This window comes from Saimiri boliviensis, chromosome 3 (assembly GCF_048565385.1).
Source record: "Saimiri boliviensis isolate mSaiBol1 chromosome 3, mSaiBol1.pri, whole genome shotgun sequence".
NCBI lineage: Eukaryota > Metazoa > Chordata > Mammalia > Primates > Cebidae > Saimiri > Saimiri boliviensis.
This window is the reverse complement of record NC_133451.1, coordinates 169,274,056-169,290,148: the sequence shown is the minus strand read 5'-3', so window position 1 is coordinate 169,290,148 and position 16,093 is coordinate 169,274,056. Positions and strand designations below refer to the sequence as shown.

At 41.1% G+C, this 16,093-nt stretch overlaps 1 protein-coding gene and 1 non-coding gene across 3 annotated transcripts in view; one reads left to right on the top strand and one right to left on the bottom strand.

The window, feature by feature from the left end:
- Positions 1-15,872, bottom strand: part of PRSS12 (serine protease 12) — a 70,637-nt gene extending 54,765 nt beyond the window's left edge. The window contains exons 1-2 of one of the 2 annotated variants that reach the window (XM_003929893.3): positions 15,071-15,872; positions 643-781 (exon numbers count right to left, since the gene is read on the bottom strand). In XM_003929893.3, coding sequence (XP_003929942.3) covers positions 643-781; positions 15,071-15,572 — 641 coding nt within the window. In that variant the 5' untranslated portion in view covers positions 15,573-15,872. The remainder of the gene's footprint in view (positions 1-642; positions 782-15,070) is intronic. The other variant, XM_039479217.2, reaches the window with a different exon arrangement.
- Positions 3,067-3,257, top strand: LOC120367811 (U2 spliceosomal RNA). Its single transcript, XR_005582092.1, has one exon. It is a non-coding gene; the product is annotated as a U2 spliceosomal RNA (small nuclear RNA).
- Positions 15,873-16,093: the final 221 nt, after the last annotated feature.

Sequence of the window (16,093 nt, the reverse complement as noted above, 5' to 3'; positions counted from 1 at the left end):
GTGGAGCCAGTTCCCAGGCTGGCAGCTCCTAAGCACGGCAGGACACTGCCAGAGCTGACAGAAGCTGCCATCTTCCACAGGACCTCAGAACCAAAATCTAAGGCCTGGGGCATCGCCACTTCCCCATTAAGGACAAGGGTACAGGTAAACATTGTCCCCTTCACACACAAATGGAATCTGTGGGTAGATAAAAGTAGAAAGGTAAAATCAAATGACAGTAACAACCTAAGGCTGTGCTTATTAATTATAATTAGCAATTATAATAGAATAATTTAATTAATCGATCATAATTCTAGGAAATAATTCTTAGAATCAAATTCTAGTAATTTGAAACGGCAAAACTTACCTCAAAGGCCTCTATATTTTGTTAAAGACAAAGACCAAAAGAGCCTTTAAATTTGCCCACTTAGTATTTGCCCATTTCCTAGTTCAGCCCAGGTAATTGTATGTGAAGTATATTTGCATGTGAGAGAATTCATTTCTTCCATTTGGGGCCCCTTCTTTATAACTCTTTTGTGAAATGTGAGAATGAAGAAAGTGACAGTAAGAAAGGAAGACAGAAGCTTTACAAAGCAATAACAGGCACCTAGCACTATTCTCAGATTCTAGCAGACTGATCTGGTTAGGGATGGGCGCACTCACCCCAGCTGCAGCTGGTGACAAATGACTGATGCATCAGAATCATCCCAGTGGCTGCTACAGACAGTGCCCCAAACTCCATTTGCATATACTTCCACTGTGCCTTCAAACTCATTTTTGCCACCACGAAGTCGTACTGATCCTAAAGTGGAAAAGAATCCCAAAATCCTTTAATAGTAAATAATCATTCGAACATAGTGAGCCAGTCCTGGGTCAACACGATTTTTAAACTTAAGTAGTAAGGGATCCAGGCAGAATGATTTAGCCTCCACTGTGTGTGGCATGTGTTTCTTCCTTTAAGAGAGGATTTAACAAGCTCCTTCCTTTTTTGTAATTAACATCCTGATATCAATACTGATTATATTTTCTTTTTTATCTAGGCAAACAGATAGTCCTATTATAATTTTTTTATTCCATTATCTTTTCATCAAGAAGCAACCACTGTAATTTTCAAAGGAGAAAAAGTGGAAGAGTATGACTAACATCAGATCTTGTATCCCAAATACTAGATTATATCACATATGAAGTTCTTATCATTTATTACCCACCTCTACTCATGAGGTCATCAGTAAGAAACACGGAAACAAAGTTAAGGGTTTTGAATGTGAATTAGCTGTAATTAGCTGCACTACGTCTTCCTTCTATTTGATTTGTTCATCTACTATAGAAAAATAAAACGTGTTTTCCCTTTTTAAATTTCAGTTGTGGTCATTAAAATTTTGAAGATTATGTCCATAATTTCAAGAAGTTATTCATATTGAAAATATTGCCTAATGCTAGCCTTGGAAAAACAGCCACTAGGTAGTGGGTATAACTGAATGCCCTTGCAAACTCACCTCCTCTAAGATACCATATCTAAAGAGCTGTGCCAAAGTCCACAATTTAAGTCATTCCTTTAAGTCATTAAAAGAGCCAAAATTTAAATTCAGGTACCCTTGGGAAAGACAACATTTTGGTCTTATCCCTTAAGTGTGGATCAAGACCCTACATTCCTCACTGGAATTAGTTCCAGAGCAGGCACTGGGAGGCAGCAAGCGGGACAACTGAGCAGAGACAGAATTAACCTCAGATGACTTAAGAATGGCATAAAATTATTTTAAAATCACCTACAATTACCTTTATTTAATAGATAAGAAAATAAATTAATTTTAAAAAATCAATCCTACCCCAAAAAATCTAGCATAATGTGCATATTTCAAAGTTATTCTATGCGGCTTCATAATAACTTCCAAAAATATTAGATTCACAAATTATCCATTCATTTCATTTGTGCAGGCTTAGTCATGCACCATTATTTTCCACATCATCATTATCCTTTTAAAATGTAAACATCTGAGAAAAATATATTCTATTTCTCATATACATACATAGTCTCATTTAATTCAAACAAAAGGCAACAATAAATGGAAGTAAACATTGTACAGCACTGCCGAATCCTGACTACTCAGGAACGAACAGGCCATGGGTCATTCATATGACAAATCACCTAAAACTCATTCACTTATTCTAAACCTCCTTAATTCACACTAAGCAAGAGGAAGTCCTGCCTAGCCTGGTGAAGTGTGAACTACAGAATATTTTTAAGAAAGTATTTCTGAAGAGTTCAATTGATCTTTAATGAATTTCTTTTATATCACAAAACTTCTTCTACAGAGGTCCACGTAATAATATGCACATCACAAATAACCAGAAGTTTATTTTAATCAAAAGATTCATTTGTTGACCTTAAGCAAACTTTATTCGAATTGATATTTAATCTATTATCTCTTTACTAACTCTCCCTCTTAATTAACGAGTTACTCATGTCAAAAGGACTGGAAGAAAGTTCTAGTAATGAAAACAAAGGCAATTTGTACTTAGGCACATTAAGTGATCATAAGATTTAAAACAGCGCCTAAATCAAAAAGCTATCAAGAAATGATGCACACATAGAATCTAAATGATTAAGGCACTTAGAGGTGAGAAGGAGAAAATCCTGAGTAAAGTATAATTATGATCATAACAATATAATGGCAATGATAGAGCTGGAAATAGTTTCCAGGTCAACTATCAGCTGCACCATCATTTTCTCTAATGCTCCAAGCACACTGTGAAAGCCTGGATTCATTCAGCAGTATCTGCTATATGGCAAGAAATGTGCAGTGCTCTTCCAATTTTCCTTTAACAAATGAATACAAATATTTGCAATGTCAATGAGTAATGAATCTTCTGTTACATTCCAGGCTCAGCCACCCCTAACACATACCTTCCTAACAGTGCCCCCTACTTGGTTCATCCTTTCCTAAGGGCCATAAAAGTGTCTATTCTGAAGAAGCCATCTACCTAGAACGCCAAATAATTATTTATTAATTCTGTAAAGTTCTCAATTCTTCTAATAACTATTTGAAACATGTTTTTTAAAAACACCATTGAAATATGCTCTAAAAGATCGCTTCTCGGCCTTTTGGCTAAGATCAAGTGTAGTATCTGTTCTTATCAGTTTAATATCTGATACGTCCTCCATTCGAGGACAATATATTAAATGTATTTTTAGAGTCGGGAGATGGAATAGGAGCTTGCTCCATCCACTCCACGCATCGACCTGGTATTGCAGTACTTCCAGGAACGGTGCACCCCCTCGGGGGACAGAATCGGTTTACAAAGATAGAATTAAAAATACCGCAAAAAAAAAAAAAAAGAAAGAAAAGAAATATGCTCTAAAAGAGTAAAAGTTTGACCACACGATTCATTCTATTATAGGAGCCAAGAGAACTTTCTCTTTGCCCTCTGAGGGTTCACTGGCAAGAGGCATATTATTAGGATAAAACGCATATAAATTGATTTGATCATAATTTTACATGACACGGGAGCCTTTAGAATGAAGACTCAAAGCTATAGGGGATATTGCCCATTTTCACGTTTCGGTTTAATGAAGTATGGACAGCCATGTAGAAATACGATTGGACAAAAAGGGTAGGATCTAATCTTAACAGACTGAGTGGGGAAACCCAGTAAGGCTTATCACTTTAGATTTTTCTTGGCCTCTTCGAGTTTTGTGTTGCTGCTTTCTGGGTATGGAGAAGAACCCTGTCTGGAATGGGGGAGCTCTTATGACCTGTAATCAAACAAGGTAGGTCAGACAAATTTTTTTTTTTTTTTTTTTTTTTTTTGAGATGGAGTTTCGCTCTTGTTACCCAGGCTGGAGTGCAATGGCGCGATCTCGGCTCACCGCAACCTCCGCCTCCTGGGTTCAAGCAATTCTCCTGCCTCAGCCTCCCGAGTAGCTGGGACTACAGGCATGCGCCACCATGCCCAGCTAATTTTTGTATTTTTAGTAGAGACGGGGTTTTACCATGTTGACCAGAATGATCTCGATCTCTTGACCTCATGATCCACTCGCCTCGGCCTCCCAAAGTGCTGGGATTACAGGCTTGAGCCACCGCACCCGGCAGGTCAGATAAATTTTTAAGGCCAGTCCTTACACAGAAAGCTGGGGCACAAGGGGAGTTGAGTAATACTTTTAGGTTTTATGGCTAATTGTAGAAACAAGGGATTCTGGTGTCTATGGCCCACCTTGGAAAAGAAGAATTCTAGTTTCATTCTTTTTTTTTTTTTTTCTTGAGACAGAGTCTCACTCTGTTGCCAGGTGCCAGGCTAGAGTGCAGTGGTGTGATCTTGGCTCACTGCAACCTCTGTCTCCCAGGTTTAGGCAATTCTCCTGCCTCTGCCTCCCAAATAGATGGGACTACAGGCATGCACCACCATGCCCAGCTAATTTTTGTATTTTAGTAGAGATGAGGTTTCACCATGTTGGCCAGGATGGTCTCGATCTCTTTACCTTGTGATCTGCCCACCTCGGCCTCCCAAAGTACTAGGATTACAGGTGTTAGCCACCACGCCTGGCCGAAAATTCTAGTTTCTGTGGCTAACCTCAGGGGAAGATGAAGGGCCAGTGACAGGAAAGCAGGAAAAGATCAAAGGAAAATTTGTTCCTGACTCTGCTTCTGAGGCCTTCATATGGGGATACCATTTTCTGAGATCCAACATTAGATATTGTGCATTTAAGATAAGTAGTAGTTTTCATTTGTTTTTTGGTTTTATTTTGTTCTTGCTGCATTTATTCTCTTGGAAGAGCTGAGGTGGTCAAGATCATAATAACTGTAACTTATTTCCTTCTACTTACGGATGAAGAAACTATAGACCAAAGCAACTAAGCAGCTGCAGAGCCATGACCAACTATCTCCTAGTTCCCTGTCCTGATTAATGACCATCTACCTCCAAACCTAAGCAAACACCCTGAAATATCATAAGCACCTTTCAAAACTTCAGATACTACTTTATGTGTTATACCACACTAGTGTCCATCATCCTCCTTAAAATACTGCAATGAATCCACCAACTGTTATATGGAATAAACCAACCAGGCAGAGAAGCATAAAGTAGCCTAAAGTTTCTGGACATCGTGGAATAGGAGAGGAGTGGCTTTCTGGTGCTCCTATAGTTAAGGCTGATCCTCCGGTAGAAGCTGATTTGTCCCACACCCACACAAATTTGTGAGAGGACTATGAATGTGTGTGTATATACATTTGCACAAATATATAGGTACACAATTATACAATGGAAAAAGGGAAATAACCTTAGCTCAAAGAAATCTGCAAAGCTCAAATTTAACCAAGTAAACTAATTTCTATTGCTGTACCTACCATTAAAGTTATTTACATAAATTGTAGAACAAATTCTTTGTTTGGCAAATATTGTTCAATTCTCACACTTTTTTATTATCAAGAATTGATCCCTTGCCTTCTGCCTACATTCTCCTACAGCAGCCAAGCATTCTTTGATACACCTTAGAGTTAGAGCTCTTGTCTCTGGACCACACCCCGGTGTGTGTGATCTAGGGCTGCACTGTCTTAAAGTCTCTCAAGAGCCACGTGCACAGAAAATATTCTATTCTACAGATTTCTATTTTTAAATGTGTTAAAAATAATAATTTAAAGTTTCAGCAGGTCAATTATATTAAGCATTATAAACATGCAGACGAAACCAGTCATGGAAGAAAGTCTGGAATTGTACTACTATGCGTGATGGCATGTCATGGAGTGAAGGCCCCAGAGTTCCTAAAATGAACTGCTACCAAAAAAGAAAAAGGTCAACAGTCTGCTGGTATTGTAACTATTTAAAGGCAAAATGTTCCAATGTACAACAATGTTCAGAATTCTTTCTTAATTCCTTCACAAAAATGTTTAACTGCTAAACATTTACAATAAAATAGTTTACAATTATTTTCCTCCTAAGTACGTAGGTCTCTAGTTTTATAAAGGAAAGAAATAACAGGTTCGTGTAACAGAAATTTGCTTGATGGACAGCTTTGCTAGAAAACAGGAATTACCCAAACGGAGGTCATTCAAGAAGAGTTCTCTTTAACCATCTTATCGGTTTCAATCAATACAGGTAAACTAGAGAAAAGCTGACTGGATAAAAATTGCCTTCACAAGTCTCATTGGTTTTAGAGCTTTAAGATTTAAGACTAAGGCAAGGAACAGTGGCTCACACCTGTAATCCCAGCACTTTGGGAGGCCAAGGCAGGAGGACTGCTTGAGCCCCAGCGTTAGAGATTGGCCTAGACAACATAGTGAGATGCTGTCTCTACAAAAAATTAAATTAAAAATTAGCCAGGCTTGGTGGCCCACGTGTGTAGTCCCAGCTACTCAGGAAACTAAGGTGGAAGGATTGCTTGCACCCAGGAGTTAAAGACTGCAGTGAGCTAGAATCGTGCTACTGTACTCCAGTCTAGGCGAAAGAGCAAGATCCTGTCTTGATAAACAAAAAAAAAAACAAAAACAAAAATAAAGACAAAACAACCTTCCTTTCCCCATACTCCATACATGAAAGAAGCCCAAAAGAAATGTGAGAAAAAGAACCAAATGGGTCAGCTATCGTCATTCTACATACCCAGCTCATTCCAAAACAAAGCCAATGAAAAGATATGCCTATTTATCCTGGGTAACCTAGCAAGACCCCATCTCTACAAAAAATTTAAAAATTAGCTGGGTGTGGTGGCCCAGGCCTGTAATCCCAGCAACTTAGGAGGCTGAGGCAAAGGATCGCTTGAGCCCAGGCACCTGAGGTTACAGTGAGCTATGACTTGCCACTATACTCCAGCCTGAGCAACAAAGCAAGACCCAGTGCGGGGGAAAAAATGCATGCCTGTTTATTTAGTTAACCCCTCATTAAAATGTACTTATAAGTAGCATTCCTTAATTTAAAGAGAAAGAAATTGCAGTAAAAACTAAGACGCACCCCAATAGTGTTTTCTGAATAAAATTAGTAATACTTTTTAATCATTTAAAAAATCAGTTTGATAAAAGAGTAAAAAAAAAAAAAAAACTTCATCTTTTCACACAAATCCTTTCTCGTCTATTATTGAACTTTATAGATGCATAAAATGATTAACTTTAGTCATTTCTGTTGTTCTAGTGGAATAGAAAGAATGCATGCTGGCAATGTCCAGCTAGTGTTCAGATCCTTTACCAAAAGTATGCTTAAAGCTGTGAGTGGTATAGAAATTTCAACTTACAACCTATTCAAAAGAATAGGAAAAAAACCATGACCTGATGAACAATTTAGTACACATATCTGACATTAAGTTAAATATACTACTAAGTCTTATCCCTTTATATTTTATATAAAATATATTTTTAAAATTATAGCATCTGAAAACAACTGAATTGGGGGACTGTTGAATTTTTCAAGTACAGTAGGGGATGCTAGGTTAATTTTTATATTATTTTATTTATTCACCCTATTCAACAGTACTAAGTTATACTATTTTCATCTATAATTATATTTGCTCCTAAATTAAACCTGCTATATAATTACTAAATAGTAGATTTCATTCAAGTTATCCCAGGTCAAAATGAAAGCAAATCATTTTTTAACATACAAGGCATTCGCCTGAAGCAAGATCCAACTGAGCTATATTTGCTTCCATTAGTTCACATCTATAATTCATATTAATTCTTCATTTATTATTCATGTAGATAACTCAAATGCTGAGAAAAAAATCAGTTGGTATAGTTCAAAATGAGAGTGCATCCTCTGAATTAGCAATTCTATGTATTTACATTGTGCTTATTAGAAATTTATAAATCTCATAAATTATGCCTTAGTTTAAAACATTATACAATATCAAACAAAAAAAGGAAGACTCTGTCCATGGTTAAGTTATAGTAGGCTAACAATATATGCACATAACCCTAACAGAAAATTTCACAAATTGTATGTCCCTAGACCATCTACACATAAACAAATGGTACAGATATTGCCATTTTATGGTATAGCACTGAGTGATGAAATTGAAACCAAACAATAATCTTCTTGTCTCCCAGATCATGTACCACAGGGAAGGTAAAAAAAAATGATTATTATTCTTCTGACACCTCAACCAGAGAGTGGCTGTCCTCAACCAGAGGATAAAGGTGAATTTCTGATTCATCTTTATAAATGCTGTACCTAGTGTGAACACAATAAATGTTTAATGAATAAATGAAATCTATCCTTACCCTGTTAGGAGAATCGGCATTACACTGTGTATCCATCCCCTCTGCTGATCCTAATAAAAAGTGCTGAGGCTAAATGTGCATGTGTGGCTTGCGGGGGGGTAAACACCATTACTTTAGTGTTTTGCATACAATAAATTTTTTATTAATATTGTTGCATTGATTTTTAAGAAGGAGGAAGGAAGAGGAGACTACCCTGGAAAAGGAAGATGCTAAAGGGGCAAAAGTAAACAGTTCTTTATTTTCTAATGACGGCAGTCCGACCATGTAGAATCAGTCTAAATCAATTGTTCATCTAATGCCTATTTACCATGCAGCTAAGAAGAGAGGCTTCAAAAGACTGCTTTCTTTACAATTTAATTCAGGGGGGAAAAAAAAAACCTACAAAATTAGAATTAAATCACATAATCAAGTTTACTTAACAACTGAATTAACTTCTGTATTCTCATCAGTTATGGAATTATTCATTTCAGAAATAAGTGTGTCATAATATTTGCCTGCAAATAGCATCTTAAGACAAGAAAATATGCTTTGTCAACCAAACCAAAGTCTAAATGTTGTTCATCCAGATATGACTAAAAAAATGAATGTAGCACTTCACAGCACTTTTTAGATTACTTACTTACTGTTATTTTTTAATTGCATTATGTTTCCCAGATATAAGGACAAGTCCCAACTATTCTCCTTAGCAAACCTTTTTGCTTCTGATCAACAACTGTCTTGCTTCCTCCTTGCCAGTTGAATCCCCAAATGATTCAGAGGTTAAGCTAACTAATCTACATAATTATGGCAATTGAACATTCCTTTCCAAAGAGTGTCAGGGAAGAACATGTGATCCAGTCTGGGCCAATGAAATGTGGAAGTCTGTAGGGGAAATTCCAGAAAGGTTTCCTTGTTTCAAAAGGACATTCCAGAAGAGGGGCCTTCTCTTTCTTTTGCAGGTTGATCTATCTCCAAGTGAATCCTGGAATAACCACCAGCCTAAGAATAAAGGCCACGCTTAAGAGGATAGAGTAGCTAAGGGAGTTGCAGAGGAACAGAGGTGTAACGTGTTGGAGCCTGCCCATCGGATGGACTTCTTATAATAGGAACAATAAGCCTCCTTATTGTTTCAGTTTTCTATTCTTTGCTATCAAAACTATCCAAATCGATCCAAGCCACATCCATATCCAAATTAATAATTATCATATTTTCTTCCAAATCATCCAAAAGTGTCTTTATTTTCACAGTCATAATGTATTATATATAAATTTTGTACCCATCTTTTCCCTAAACATTATCATAAACACTTTCCTATTATATGTATACAATATTCACAATTATGACTTTAGTATCTACATAATATCCATCAAATGCAGGTACTTGTGAGTAGCACCTTATTGCTGAATACTTCAGTTTCAGTTATAAACAAAATTACCTTTACATAGGTTATCATATCACAGGGGTCCCCAATCTAATCCCCAGATTATGGACCAGTACAGGTTAGGAACTGGGCTGCCCAGGAGGAGGTGACCAGTGAGGGGGTGAGCAAGTGAAGAAGCTTCATCTGTATTTACAGCCGCTCCCCATCGCTCACATTACCACCTGAGCTCTGCCTCTTATCAGATCAGCAGCAGCAGCAGATTCTCCTAGGGCTTGAACTCTATTGTGAACTGCGCATGTGAGGGACCTAAGTTGCAGGCTCCTAACGCCTGACGAAATCATCCCGTAGGTCCGTGGAAAAACTGCCTACCACAAAACTGGTCCCTGATGCCAAAAAGGTTGGAGACTGCTGTCTTAACACATAGTACACACATGTATGTGCACACGTGCACACGCAAACACACACACACACACACACACACACGCACACAAACAAGACAGTGACCACATAAGTATATATACATCCCTGGATAATAGCTCATAAAAGGCAACAGTAACTGGATATCTTATTTTCTTCTCTAAAAAAAAAAAAAATCTTCACACTAGTTACGAATCAGATAATGCCCCCAAATCTAAGTATATGACATCTGCCTTAGTCTGAAAAGCATATTGAGCTCAATATTTAAAACCAACCACGAGATGTATCAAATCTGGTATTGCTAATACATGATTTTCAGCACCTGCTACACAGAACCAAGATGAAGCACTTAAAATGGGTGAGGGACAGCTTTCAGCTAACTTTTTAATTAACATTCACTACAAACAACAGATGGACTTCAATGAGTACAGCCTGTAAACAATAGGACTTGGCCCACATGTCCTCTATCTCTATTTAAATCAAGAGATTTGGGGTGGGTAGGTGCACATGAACAGATGAACATGACATGACAGAAAGTCAGATCTATGACTTATCCTCTCCTCTAAAATCTCAATGATTAGAACTTTCTCCTTTATTTAATCTGTTATACCTCTCAATCATTAGCCATCTATGGTTGCTTGTAAAAACAGAGGTTCTCAGCACAATGTCAAGCAAGTTGCCAAAGACTAGAAAAACGACTATCCCTCCTAGGCAGGAAACACTAATTTATTGCAAGCTATGGTGTCTTGTTGTGTTTGTTTTGTTTTTGTTTTAGAGACAGGATCTCCCCCTGTTGCCTAAACTGGGGTGCAATATCATCATGATTATAGCTCACTGCAGCCTCTATCTCCTGGCCTCAAGTGATCCTCCTACCTCAGCCTCCTAAAGTGCTGGGATTTCAGGCATGAGCCACCATGTTGGGTCACAAACTATTGTTTGCCTGTTAATTCTTCCTGTAGAAATGTGAAAATAACCTGGCTTACATTCAATTAATAACCATATTCTGGCCGGCCATGGTAGCTCACACCCATAATTCCAGTATTCTGGAAAGCCAAGGCCGAAGGATCACTTGAGACCAGGAGTTCAAGAACAGCCTAGGCAACATGGCAAAACTCCATCTCTACAAACAATACAAAAGAAAAAGAAAAAAAGTAGCTGTAGTCCCAGCTACTTCAGAGGCTGAGGCGAGAGAATTGCTTGGTCCCGGGAGGCAGAGGTTGCAGTGAGCTGAGATGATACCACTGCACTTTGTCTCAAAAAATAAAAATAAAATAACCATATTCCAGTGAACTAGTTTATTATTATCCTACACTGGTCAAGGGAAAAACCAGAGGTGCCATTTCTAAAACCTCACAAAAAGTTACCGTTGGCATACCCTATACCTACAGCCTAACAGGGTTGAGTCACAGAATGGTGGGCTCAACTAGTCTATATCATCACCTACCATTGTGCTTTTTAGGTGGGTTCTAATGCCCTTCCATGTTTCTGCCTGACTGTGACAGAGTTTTCAGCATCCAAATCACTTTGACTGCTCAATAGAAATGGCATGTTCCACTCCTGGGCTAGATCTGAGAATTACTCAGAGCCTCCTCAGCTAGGAATCTGCATTTTAACAAGCCCTTAGATGATTCTAAATGTTCATAATGAGACTAGCTCCCTGGACTGATTCAGGGTACTCCCATACCCAAAATGATTCTTTAGTATTAATTTGCAAGGTTCATAAAACAAGGGTCCAGTTATCATGTTTCCTGCTCTCTGACCTCTGAGCCACTGGAACATCCACACCCAGCCCTGGCTCACCTGAGGTCCCCACCCTGTTCCTTCAACTTGGCTTCAATCAGCTCTTCACCACGGAGACACCAACTTCCTCATTTTTCTCAATGCAACTACATATGTGACTCTGGCCACCAGTTTATTTTTTAAAGGAGGGATCACATTACTATACATTGTTCTCTTTTTCTAGCCCTGGGATTTCTGTAAAGAAAATAATATGCCAGGCAAGGTAGCTCACACCTGTAATCCCAGCACTTTGGGAGGCTGAAGTGGGCAGATTGCTTGAGGTCAAGAGTTCGAGACCAGCCTGGCCAACATAGCAAAACCCCATCTCTATTAAAAATTCAAAAAAATTAGCCAAGCATGGTGGTGTGTGCCTATAATCCCAGCTACTTGGCAGGTTGAGGCAGGAGAATCATTTGAACCCTGGCAGAGGTTTGGAGGCAGAGGTTGCAGTGTGCCAAGATTGCACCACTGCACTCCAGCCCAGGTAACAGAGAGAGACACCATCTCAAGAAAAGAAAAGAAAAGAAAAGAAAAAGACACTGGATATTTTTTAAGCATAAGCGACTATAAATCATGTGCATTGGATCAAATATAATTTCCTTTCTTCATGTTAGACTAGTCCATAAATGAGGATTACCAGACAGCACAGATATTTCTACATGCATATATAAGTAAAGAAATAGAGCAAAGTGAGCTGTGAAGTACAAATATACATATCTAACCCTATTTTCTCCTGTACTCCTCATAATATATCTTTAGGTATTTTCATCAGTAAAATGCAGGAACTCACTTATAAGATTGCTACCAAAATGAAATGAGGCTGGGCACCATGGCTCACACATGTAATCCCAGCACCTTGGAAGGCGGAGGTGGGTGGATCACCTGAGGTCAGGAGTTCAAGACCAGCCTGGCCAACATGGTAAAACCCTATCTCTAATAAAAATACAAAAATTAGCTGGGCGTGGTGGCAGATGCCTGTAATGCCAGCTACTCAAGAGACAGGCAGGAGAATCGCTTGAAGCAGGGAGGCAGAGGTTGCAGTGAGCTGAGATTGCACCACTGCACTCCAGCCTGGGTGACAGAGGGAGCTCTGTCAAAAAAAAAAAAAAAAAAAGAAGAAGAAGAAGAAGAATGAAATGAGAAAATGCACATAAAATGTTTAGTCTAGCATCTAACACAGAAGGAATGTGCCTAAGTCCTAACTGATATAATCAGGCCAGGGTGTTTTGCATACATTCTCAGCGCTGTAAAGGTCTTTTAAATTAATTTACTCAAAACCTGCTTTTCTGGTGAGGAAACCAAAGCGCTAAGAGTTAAGAGTCTTACCCAACAATGCACAGCTACTGGCAGAGCCAAAGCAGACACCAGTGTTTTCTAAAGCATAAGTCAATATTTTTTACACCACTTCATGATACTTTTGTTCACACCCTTAATTGAAATGTAGGACCAAGAAAGCCATAAGGTTCAGAATATGCCAGTCATCTATGGGTTATGCCCAAGCAGACCTGGAGGAGTAAATGATAGAATGAGATTGAGTCTGAAAGTAATTCAACTCATACACAGCTTATTGTTTTCCTATTTTTTTGTGGTGGTAGAGAGGGCATTTATCTCCCGTCTTGAGTGGTTTCTTTTGTTTCTCTTATGTTCTATCACTTTACTCCAGGAAGTACAAACAACTATTATGCAGTATTTGGGGTTTTGTCTGGTGAGAGTTAGCAATGAACATAAAGGCATTGAAAACATTTACATTTCTATTTGACTAAAGGGGGCGAAGTGGCAGGAAATCCAAGGACAAGTTACTCTCCATGTTTGAAATATAAAGCTGGAAGTGTCATGTCAAAGAGAGAGCAAGAGATCACTATCATTTTTTAACTTTTAATTTCTTTTCTTGAGTCTGTACGTACGTACTTAAAGAGAAGTTGTATATTCTCACCTACACATTCATTCCCTAATAATTCTCCACTCTGACCTATTTATAAAACTAAGATTAATATGCAGACGAAAAAGTCAGTGTTTGTGAAACATAAGATTTTACTATAAATAATCTCTCATAGTGAATAACAAGACAATACTAGCAATCTTTGTTTGACATCACTTCAAATTTTTTATAGCCACATTGGCATTCTGTTCTTGAAACACAAAGCGATGACTTCATTCCCGAGGATGAAGAATAATTGATCTTAACCTTCCTATCCCTTTTTCTTAACTCAAAGCACTAATGCAATGGAAGGCACTGTTAAATAAAATTTCTCCAGGAAATGAATGGCATTGTGACAGCTATCTTCCAAGTTACCTCCAAACAGTACGAAGTACAACATGATTCAGGATCTCAATAGAGGAAACCCTTGCCCCACAGTGTGAATGGAAAGCTGCCAAAATTATTTTGTTGAAAAGAAATTCAAACTTCGGAGGATATTAAGTTTTTCTTCCCCAGTTTTTAAAGAAAAAGAAAGCTAACTTCAACAAAATCCCAACAATTCAAAATGAAGCAATGTTCAAAGCTGGATCATTGATGTACATTAAACTTATGACTGATGCTTTTATTACCACAGACCTAAAACATTTTGCCACCTTTAATGTTACCTACAAATCCTGATTTTCCACACATAGCACATAAAGCTAAGCAATGGCTCTTGAAAGCTATGTATGACTATATGGAGTTGCTACTTCACCAAGATAGTATCCCTGTCTACCTTCCCTTTTGTTCCAGTCACTAATGATATTTACCATACTGAGTTTATGTAAGTAAATATGGCTGATTTGGGCCACATAATTTTGCCATACATTTTGAAATAGAGGTCAACAGTGAGATTAAGGCAAAAATTTTACCACATTTTCCGAAATCGTAGTCTAAAGAAAGGAGGAAAGATTATTTGGTTGTCAGGTTAGATGTAACGTTTCCTTTTCCGGAACAAGATTAGGAACTTTCTCTGCTTCTACGCTTCTTTAATGTAAATATGCTAACACTCTCAACGTAAGCTAATTTAGCGAACAGACGCCCAAAGCACACTGTCACGCGCCCGCACACACACACACACACACACACACACACACAGAGTGGCCAGAGGACAGAGCAGATCCAGAAACCCAGAGCTCAGCACCTGGCATGGAAACTGTCACTCTTGACAGCCTTCACACAAGCACACCTGGCTGCCTTAGATCTGCAGCACCAGTGCACCTTACTGGGAACCCCGCTGCAGCCCACCGTCACACTCCACAGTGCAAACCCACAACCGCACACCCCGTCACTCTCTCCAAGAGACCTAGACGCCTGCCCCAAGCCTCTGGCTCCGGGCCCGTTCGGAGTTGCAGTGGCCGCCCCGAGGCCACTCACCGTGTCTGCAGTCGCAGTAGCCCCAGTCCACCTTGCCGCGGGCGTCTCCGTAGAAGCACCAGGGTCTGCCCGCGCCGTCCGGGCTCCGACAGAAGTTGTGGCGCTGCCCTCGCAGCGGAGCCCAGCCCGCCGGGGACGACCGCTCCAGGGAGGGTGGCACCTCCGCCCACCGCAGGCACGGGGCGCCGAAGTCCGTCACGCTGACCCACGGCTCGCCGGCGGGGCAGACCCGGGGGTGCGGCCCGGGCGTGTGCCCCGCCTGGAGGGCGTGCGGGCGCAGGGCAGGGAGCGCCCGCGCGGGGCGCGGGAAGCGCGGGAGAGGCGGCGGCGGGCGCGTCCTCCGGGGCCGCTGCTCCGTGGGAAGGTAATGAGGGTACTGCGGACCCGGAGGGGGCGAATGGCGGTGGCGGTGGTGGAGGGAATCATTGAGGACAGACTCCAAGCCGACCACTTCGGGGAGCGCCCCGAACACCAGGGCCAGCGCGAAGCGGGCGAGCGTCATGGTGCCAGCGCCGCGGGGTCTGGTCCATGCTCGCCGGCTTCTCGGGCTAGGAGCCGAGGCGAGGAGGGGGCGGGGGCGGGGCCGCCGCGTCCCCCGAGCCCCGCAGCCTCCTCCCGCCCCCGCGCGCGGACCGCCTTCGCCTCCCCACCTCGCCTCCCCCCGCGGGTGTCCGGCCGCGCCTCGGCTCCTGTCCCCAGGCGGCGGCCGCGGAGCTCGGCCGAGCCCCGGCGGGCGGAGAGGACGGAGAAGGGGAAGGTGCGGCCCGCCGCGGGAAGCCGTGGGGCCTGAGCCCCAGGTGGCGGCGCAGGCACGAGCCCCGGAACTCTGCCCCCTGGGGGCGGGCGCCGGCCGCGCGGGCTGCTCCGGACCTCCGCTCGGCCCCTGCCCGACCCGCGCCGCGCTGCCTGCCGGCTGCAGGGGCCGAGCCCGAGGGTGCCCGCGCGGGGCACGGTCTTGGCTGCCCCTTGCCAGCATGCGGCTCCAGCCCAGCGTTGGCGGCTTCCAAGGCTGGCACCGGCCCC